The 9707-nt window shown below is 46.6% G+C and overlaps 1 protein-coding gene across 1 annotated transcript in view; it reads right to left on the bottom strand.

Annotated features, from left to right (window-relative positions):
- Window positions 1-462: 462 nt before the first annotated feature.
- Window positions 463-9707, bottom strand: part of LOC142892375 (ubiquitin carboxyl-terminal hydrolase 43-like) — a 65764-nt gene continuing 56519 nt past the window's right edge. The window contains exons 9-15 of the mRNA XM_076032512.1: window positions 9259-9362; window positions 5961-6038; window positions 5672-5801; window positions 4379-4697; window positions 3435-3593; window positions 2648-2821; window positions 463-1584 (exon numbers count right to left, since the gene is read on the bottom strand). Of these exons, the coding sequence (XP_075888627.1) occupies window positions 590-1584; window positions 2648-2821; window positions 3435-3593; window positions 4379-4697; window positions 5672-5801; window positions 5961-6038; window positions 9259-9362 (1959 nt within the window). The 3' untranslated portion in view covers window positions 463-589. The remainder of the gene's footprint in view (window positions 1585-2647; window positions 2822-3434; window positions 3594-4378; window positions 4698-5671; window positions 5802-5960; window positions 6039-9258; window positions 9363-9707) is intronic.

Raw genomic sequence — 9707 nt, 5'->3', positions numbered from 1 at the left:
TACAGTAACCAGTGTCTGAAATACCCTTTTTTTTAATATGGGGTGGGGGGGCGGGGGGGTAACTTAATGGCTGTTACTCAATAGAATCTAAATTTCCCTAACAGCTAATGACCATTAAAAAAAAAAAAAAAAAAAAAGTGTATATATATATATATATATATATATATATATATATATATATATATATATATGTATATGTATATGTATATATATATATATATACTGTATATATATACTGTATATATTTACACACACATGTGTATATATACGTATGTGTATATATATATATACATATATAAATATATATGTATATATATATGTGTATATGTATATATATATATATATATATATATATATATTTGTGTGTGTATATATATATATATATATATATATATATATATATATACATATATATATACATATATATATATATGTATGAACAACCCCCCTCGAGAAACACAAACAAAGTATTTGGTACTTTGTTTACTTCCCACCTCTGCTTCCAAGTCAAATCCCTAATACAAACTTGAAATCACGTTTTTCTCTCTCCCATGGCCTTGTTTGGGGGGGGGGGGGGGGTGAAGCTGCGTCAGGTCCTCTGCAGAGCAGTGGCATAGTAACCAGGCGTTTCCGCCAACAGGGGGCGGTGGGCCGCCGCCACTTCTCCGTTCCTGTGCAGGGAGGCCGGCCGGCCAAACGCCTCGTTCAGCTGGACGTTGCTGGAGCTCAGGGCCCGCTTCACCTCCGCCGGGTCACGGCCCCCGAGTGCCCCCCCGCCCCGCCAGCCGTTGCAGGTGGGCGGCGTTCCGTTGGGGAGCGGCGCCTTGCACCCGTTGGCCATCGGGGGCGCCAGAGAGGCGGGGGCAGCGTCCTTCCTCAGGAAGACGGGCTTGAGGAAGGACAGCAGGCTGTCGTGGCTGCGGCCCCCCCGACCCCTCTGCCCCGCCGCCCCCACGCCGCCACCGAGGTCCTTGAGCGCCGCCCTGGTGGTCGTCCCAGTCTGGTGGGGCCCTCTGCTCCTCCCCAGTGTGGAGTCCCGACTCTGGGGGGCACTGTGGCTGACGTGTCCGTCCACAAAGGCCCCCCTGCGGAGGTGGAAGTGGAGGTCGGGGATCCGGCCCGGGTCCCGGCCCAGGGTCCGGCACGGGTCCTGCCTGGCCCTCTTGGACGACCTCAGCCTCAGGGAGCCGAACTCTGCGGGGCCGAGGCTCCTCCACTGTCCCGCCGGGACCCTGGGGGAGCAGGACGAGTCGGAGCCCGGACGGCCGCTGCTGCCGCTGGGGGAGCTGCAGTCGAGGGCCCCCGCCAGGTCCGGGACCCCCCCTCTGGCCCCCCTCCCCCGCGGCGGTGTGGCCACCAAGGCCACGATTGGCTCTTTGGTGCAGCGCGGCCTGCGGCCGGACTCCAGGTACTCCACCAGCTCCTCGGACTGAGCGGGCGCCGGCCGCCTGACGTGGTCCCTGGAGCCAAAGGACCAGCGCAGGGGCAGAACTTTACTCAGAGCCTCCTTGGGCCTGGTGGGAGACCTCATACTCACGCTCCGGCCCTGGGTGCCCCGCGCAAACGGCTCGCTTTCAAATCCGTCTGCGGGAGAAAAAACACACAAAGCATGTTTTTGTGACCTTGAGTGAAATTAAAACTTAATATCATACAGGTATCACTCTGATTAGTGTTGGTTTTACACATTTAATTGTTTAGGATATGAAATATCTTGTCTTCTGTTAATTAAAAAGGTTTTTATATTTATTCTTAATGGCTTCTTGAACTCACTAAATGACTGGTGGTGTGAGACGACACCTAGATTTTTTTTGGTGCAACATATTTTCTTAGTTTATTGCCAGGAACTCCAATTCGTGTGTAAATGTTTTAACAGATTAAAGGTCCAGTGTGTTCATGACTTTTATATTGGTAAAAGCTTAACATACTGCCCATAAAAAAAATATGAGAGAGGTCTGTAATGTTCAGGTTGAAGGTACACTTCAACTATGAGAGACAGAATGAAAAAAAAAAAAAAAAAAAAAAATCCTGGAAATCTCATTGTATGGATGTATGATTTTCAAAGAATTCATTTGTTTAACATGAACATCACAGCCCTTTTTTTTTTTTTGAAGTGGGACGACATGCAGAATAGGTGGCTTCAAATACTTTTTTTTGCCCCACTGCATATGAAAACATACATAGAGCAATACGGGTCTTGCTAGCTGCCTTCTACTACAATATATTTCTAAGAAAGTCCACCTGACGGTGACCTAAATGCAGAATGTGCTGTCAGAGGGGCTTCCTTAAAAAATGTACACACTCGACCTTTAAGCGGGCAATTACAACTCTTCCAATTGATTGGTTATTGATTAGACAAATTATTAGAGATTTACATTACTACGTCACTGTTATCTCAGGTTTCTGCTGAAACACTTCAAATCTTTGCAATGTGTTTTATTACATTTGAGACACTTTTATTGACCCTTGAGTTTGAACCCCAAGTTTAACAATGAAAGAAGGAAGAGTTTGACTTGAACTCTCTTGGATTGTGTTGACGTATTGCATTTTCACAACACGCCGAGGACTGAATCATGAGTCGTTGGATTTCATGCCAGTCAGGACCTGCTGCCCAACATTGTGAAATGACTCGCTGCTCGAACAGGCCTACTTGTTTCTACGACTGGAGGGGGTTCCTCTCCAAACACTGGCAGCTCAGGAGAGTCTGGGACCTGTGGCGCCACTGGGGGGCCCGGGCTCGGTCCTCCTGATATCAAGCTGCCTCTCTTACTGTCCCCAACCAGCCTGACCAGCCAGTGGTCAGAGGTGGAAGAGCTGGTGGAGCCTGGTGGAAGAAAAGGAACGACAGAATGGTAGAAAAGGCAATGGCAGAAGCTGACAAGACTACTTGATAGACATATATGTACACATACATATATGTATATTATATATATATGCTATCCATTGATCAAAGGTATTGCTCCCAGTTAGCTGCTATCTTGCTCTACCATATTTCTAAGGAAGCCTGGTGTGGACAATCCAGCTGCCTCACAGCGCGTTTTGTAATTAGAGTGACTGCTTGCATCTTCAAATAAACAATGAAGAATGAAGAAGAAGGTGGACGAGGTATCCAGGTTTGGGTGCGCAGGTAACTGTAATTCACTGGCAAGCTTGGGAGACGGAGGGAGGGTGAAAGACGCTGCAATCTAAAATGCAACCACTGGATGTCGCTGTTTATTCTTCAAACTCTCAACATATTATACACTTCATTCTCAGAATAAGAAAAGAAACGAGGGACAATGTTGCAAATGCATTAAAGCGCTGCTGGCATCACCGGGCCGTACCGGTGAAATCCAAACATGGGCTCGTGCGTGCTTCACACACACAATGTTTTTGAAGGAATGGTGTGAAGAAGGCTGAGTGTAAATGCCAGGTGCCTCTAATTTGATGAGACTGACCGTTGATTGAGGAGCTGGCAGACCAGGGGGGGATGGTGTTTCTCCTCTGGTAGAAGAGGATGTAGGCGCCGCGGGTGCACACCTCCGCCTCCGGGATGGCTTCGGCGCTGCTGTCATCGTAACTGTACCACTGCCCGTCCACGGAGTTCCGGCAGAAGGCTGCAATTGCAGCAGTAATTTGTACTTTTTTAAACACAAATACTGATCAGCAGGGGCGTTTCTAGGTCATACGCAAACTTTGCGGTTGTGTTGGAGCCCCCTGGTGGAGGGGTGCAGAATTCAACCTTGTTTTTTTTTTTTTTTCTTTTAAAAGGTCCAGTGTGTAAAATACACTCCTGTTGCCATCTTGCACCATATTGCATAAGAAAGCCTAGTGTGGACAATCCAGCTGCCTGACAGCGCCTTTTGTATTTAGGCTGACCACTGCCATCGTCAAATAAACCAACGAAGAAGAAGGTGGACGCATATTCATGTTTGTGCGCGCAGACCGCTGTAGGTCACTGGTTATCCCAGGAGGGGAAGGGAGGATACAGAGTCCCTAAGGCAGACGTGGGCAAAGTACGGCCCGCGGGCCACATCGGGCCCGCTGCGTGTCTCAGTCTGGCCCGCGTGAAGCCAGTCATAAATCAACAAAACAACGAAAAAAATCAACGATACTTTGCCGGCGTGTCACTTCGACGACATGTTATAGCCACCCCCCCCACATCCCCCTGTTAACAGTACTTCTGTGGCCCGGCGAAACGATGCAGGTCTGTCATGTGGCCCGTTGCAAAAAATAATTGCCCACCCCTGCCCTAAGGGGACATAAGTGAAAGGGTGCTGCATTCTGAAATCTAGCCACTTGATGTCACTGTTTCCTCTTCAAAATCTCCAAATATTACACGCTGGACCTTTAAATGCCACTGCTGCTCAGCGTCAGTGTTTCCACGAGTGGGTGTTCACACCTGTGTAATGCCCGCCGTGCATCCCTCCGTGGTGGTTGCACACGGCGTACAGGTCGTACATGAAGTCGAGGGGTGCCAGCCGGTGCTCCAAGGTGGGCGGGCGGGCGCCGTGGCTGTGGTTCACCATGTGAGGCGCCATGTCCAGGCCGGCCAGGGGGAAGTGCACCAGTGTGGTGAGCTTGTTCCTCCTCTCGCCGACTTGGCGGAAGCGCTTCAGGTGGAGGATGAGTATGTCCGGGAGCGTCCACAGGCTCATCTTCACCATGCCCTGCTGCAGCTGCTTGCAGTGGGGGCACTTCCACGCGTCGTCTGGCGCCAGCTGTTGCGAGGAGCGGGAGCGGGGCGAGAGAGGAGAGGACAGCGCTTGGGTTTGCCTGCTTCCAAAAGTAACTGAGACAGCATCAATCATCTGGGGGACTGGATTAGTAATTAGAGCTCAGTTAATTTATTGCAAAACACATATATCCATATATATATGTATATATATATATGTACATATGGTGAGTGGTGCCATACACAAGCTCTCATTCATTGTTCCAAAAATAAAAATATTTTTTGTCATGGTCTGTATTCATTTAATCGGTCATTTCCTGTTTTATTTTGATAGTTCCGCATTCCCTAGTGTTTTCTGTCGTTTTCTTCCTGCCCCTGGCCCCATGATTATCACATATCACAGCATTGTCACAATCTTTAGCAAATGTCCGTTTTCTATTGTCCATGTCAGTCTCCAGTGATTTTCCTTTGCCAGATTCCCTTCTTTGGTTTTCTTTGCCTTTGAAAAAAACTCAGTCGAGTTTCTTGAGAGATAAATGCTCCTTTTCCTGCAACCCCCGATTTTGTCTGCAGTCGGGTCTCCGACACCTACCCCAGACGGTTTCCCCCCTCACTGAATAATACATGATTTTGTGTGTATTGCTCCTTTAAATTCACACAGAGTGTGAGCTTGTGGAAGGCGTTCCAGAAGTCGATTAGGTTACTTTTCTTGTCATTTTTCCAACTTGTATTTCTTTTCCTTGCGGGATAATATGTTGGTGCAGTTCGTAAAAAGAGTTAATTGGAGAAAAAAGAATGGTCATTGATGTTTTTGTGTGTTGATCCCATAAATGTGCAAAATGCATCGCTTTTTGATATTAAGACACATTTTGCATTTCACTACACTAGTAATATCCAACAACAATTTTTGTACATTTCTCTCACCACACTGCCTGTGAGACATTAACTACAATGAAAACTATGACAGTATCTGGACTCTTAATGAGCCGCCAGCAGCTGACGTGTCATCTCACTGGCTACCTGCTCCTCTTTGGTGTAGAGCTGGAAGCAATCGTCCAGTGTGCAGCTGTAGTGTTGGACATGCTGCTGCTGCTGATTCCTCACGCTCTCTGCGTCCTTCACCACCTCCTCCTGGATGTTGCCAAACAGGCTGCAGGGCCCCGGCAAGGCAATGGCGCATTGTGGAGATTACATATGCAGAATTCACAAGTTGAGGTTGTCAGCGGGTTAGTAGAGAAAGGCATTGAAACAAACATTTGGTGTGTTAAGACACACACACACACACACACACACACACACACACACTGACCAGTCTTTGACTCTGTGCTCCCACTCGATGATGAGCTTCACATGTGGAGGTCCACCGGAGCTACACAGCTTCAGTGCCCTTGATGACAGAAATGACACATGCATGGCATGAGGGTCTATTTGTAAACTGCTTTATTTGCCCTCAGTAACTTCAACCATTCTTTTGGGAGGTTGAGTCAAATTTGAGCTTCGCCCTTTTCACCAGTAGGTGCGAGCATTACAACGGCGCTACTACAGAACAGTTAGCACTAAGAACAGTCAGCCAAGTACTACCGGTAAGAGTATCCGACAAAATGTTAAGTTGCCCGTGCTTTGGCGTTGTGATTTCAATTTCCTGCTTGTTGTGACCAACAAACGATCACAATCGATTGACAATCGTTCGGAAACAATCATTCGACACCGTCTTGAGTTTAAGGGGGTGACTGTCATTTTGAATGAGGCCTGGAGCAGCCAGTCCTCGAGCTGGCAGGACACAAGCAGTGGAGGTGGAGAGGGATGTAAGAAACAGTCTGGCTCTGTATTTGAGTTCCTTGATCAAAAGAGAAAACACAGGCTCAGTTATAATGCCTCAGTCACAACTTATCTCGTTGTTGGGATCAAGTGCGATGATGGTGCAACATGACGACTTGCTTGGCGTTCCCGGACATACGCTGGCACCAAACCCACAAACATCCCTTTAATTTTTTTTGTCGTATTTGCCAGCTTCTTCCTCAAACCTTCTCTCGCTTAGCTGTAGGACACACACATTGCCACCAGGGGGCACCATCCATCTCATCACCGCATCCACCGCAAACGTAACAGCGCGTGGTAAAATTCAGTTTGCATGAATTTCCATCATCAATAATTATTGCCCCCCCCCCTTTTTTTTTTTTTTTTTAATTATTGTGGTTAATATGGAAACTTGGCAATAAAGATTTTTCTTTGAAAGTCCGTGTGATTTTTGCCCATTTTGTGCATTACATGACTGATGAGAACAACAGGAATGGACGAGGGGAGTGAGGAAACGCATATCTTCTGTTCGACATTTCTTAGATAAATAAATACACATTAGATTCTTTTTTTCAAGGGGAAAAACAGCAGAAAGCCACAATTCCTTCAAACGCTCGACAGATACACAGCGCCGCATCGACGGAGTGAGAGCCCTTGTCACTGTCACTGGGATCCCTGCGCGAGAGCATCCAGACACGGCAGCACATTCACAAGAGCTCTGCTGGGAGTCTAATGAGAGCGCCAGAGTACAAACACATCACTCCTACTTCCCACTCGCTGCGCTCGCCGGCTTCTCAGCTCTAGGAACAATTGAATATGAACCCCCCCCCCCCTCAACCGCCCCAAACCCAGAGTCTGGGAGAGAGAACTCTTCACTCCACGGACCTCGGCGCCACTCCTCTGGCTAATTCCTACCTCTCCTTCCCTCCCTCCCTCCCTCCCTCCCTCAGACGAAGGACTGAAGACCCTCACTGTGGGGGACGAGGCCTTCACAAGCTCTTGCCTGTGGACTGTCTGAGGATCCCACAGGCTGCTGATGGTTTTAAAAGTTTAACATGTTAATTTTTTAGGACAGACGTTCATATTTAAATCCTACGCGCTTTTAACATCTACGCAGTCGTGATTTCATCCGGCTGTTATATTTGTTAATTGCTTTTATCTGTCACTAACAGTCTCCACTGAAGGTCTCCGTCTTGATGCCCTTAAGCCAAGAATGGACATGCATTTATATATATATATATATATTTAAAAAAAAGTGCTGATCGCAAATTAATGCATTTATTGATCTTCGGTTGCTGTGATCAAATGGTCCATGTCATGTAGTTGTGCTGTTTAAAGAAGCTGAATGTGTTTTTCATTGACACTGATTGTCTACAGAGGGAGGAGTCACAGATAGGGGCTGCAGTCAATAGGGGGCTGCAGTTTAGTTTTGACGGCTGCAGATGCAGCTGTGGGGACTATCAAGGTGCAACAAATAGGACCATCAAGTCTGAAAATAAGAAGCGTATCAAAAGCAAACAAAGAAGATAGCAAAATGAATGTATTTGGACTAAAACATTGCATTTGCTTGTATTCCACTGCATGCCTGTGAAATGTGACTGAAACCTTTTCTTTTTGTCTCTGTTTCCTCCATCACGTGCAGTTGCCTTGTGGCACGAGAACAAGTGTCACAAGAACAAGTCCAGTTGCCCTAACTCAACCCTCCTACCTTAAGATGACCTGGATGACTGAGAACCTTCATAGATAGGAACCAACTTGCTCTCGTCCCAAATAAATCATTTCCTGATTGCAAACCAATAGTCTGTCCGTCTGTCGTGTTTTGTTTTATCTCTCTATGCGGCCCTGCGATGAACTGGCGACTTGTGGGTCATCTGGGTTAGGCTCCAACAGACCCCCTATGACCCTGAGCTCAGGAAGAAGCAGGAATTGAAGATGGATGGATGTGTGGAATCCTGTTTTTTTTGATTCCACACTTACCGGTAACATAAAGAAAATTAAAAAATGAAAAGATGTAGGAGTGACACGCGCATGTCATGTACAAACTGAACAGTAAAGATTCCAAATGTTTCATCGGACGCATGATGTTGCGTCTACAGACACAGCGGCTAGAGGAAATGAGCGCCTCCTGTTTGCTGTCGTCTGACTTTGCAAGAGTCGATACTTCGGAATCATCGCAGTTCAAAAAACTCATTATACAACAGTTTCTAAGTTTCCGGGATACAGTGTGTGCCACACATTTGCGTTTCAAAGGATTTCTGGGACAGCGGTTCCCCATCAGCAGTACCATTCACCAAAATGAAAGAACTGTTCTTAGCAACTACACAAATGGAACTCCATTCAAGACTTTACCACAAGGCCCCCTTTTTAGACAATAATTCTCTTCTCAGAGTTACAGCAAGCAGAAAATCCTGCCACAGTTGAAAACATAGTTAAACTAATTCGGATTAACACGATGCTTTTGGCAATTTCAAATTACCTTCACTCATTCATGCATGCATCCATTCATAAAATACCCCACCCTCAGGAATGGTTCCAAACATATTGATAGTGGCTGTGGCAGTGATGTTGTGTGTAGTCAGGTAGTGTTTTTGCACAGTACCAGGATAATAACTGTTACAAAAGCGTGTTGATACTGAGGGCATATAGTTGAAGTTTCGTGGCTAATTGTTTTATAATTCAGGCTCAATGTCTCGCCTTAGCTTCTTCGCTGTCCATGTCGCACTTTTCAAAGTGTGCCACATGGGCTGCAGCCTTTCCAGCGCAGTTTGCCCTGAAGCCACAAGAGACCAGGAGACACTTCCGACCCTTACCTGTCGACCGCAGGGTGGTACAGGGGTCGTTCGTCCTGAGGCGAGAGATAGCTGTACATTGCTGAGCCTCCAACCACGCGGATGTTGAACAGCACCCTGATGTTCTGAAAGAAGTCAAAACAAAAAAAGCACGCTGTGAGGCCAATGAACAAGGCTGAGCTTGAATTGAATTGAATTGAAAAAGCCAAAGAACACAAACAAAAAAAATGAAAGATTTCTCCACTAGAAATCTATTCTCTCAAGGAAGAACTGGCCGAGGCAAAAGCCGTATCGCAATACAAAATAGCAAACAAATAAGCAGTGAACAGTAAAACATGAAAACAATGACAGATCGACAGCTCTTCAGGGACGGAGGCTTCTCAAGAAAAACCGGGGCAAGCCTCCGTCACTGCATTTTAATAGCAAACGTGTCTCGAGCCATTTGCCCCTTTCCAATCATTTTAAATGTA

The sequence above is a fragment of the Nelusetta ayraudi genome, unplaced genomic scaffold (genome assembly GCF_046127955.1).
Source record: "Nelusetta ayraudi isolate G7.1 ecotype Tasmania unplaced genomic scaffold, CSIRO-AGI_Nayr_v1 ptg000034l, whole genome shotgun sequence".
Taxonomy (NCBI): domain Eukaryota; kingdom Metazoa; phylum Chordata; class Actinopteri; order Tetraodontiformes; family Monacanthidae; genus Nelusetta; species Nelusetta ayraudi.
The sequence above is the reverse complement of the archived record's forward strand: the minus strand, read 5'-3'. Positions and strand labels throughout refer to the sequence as shown.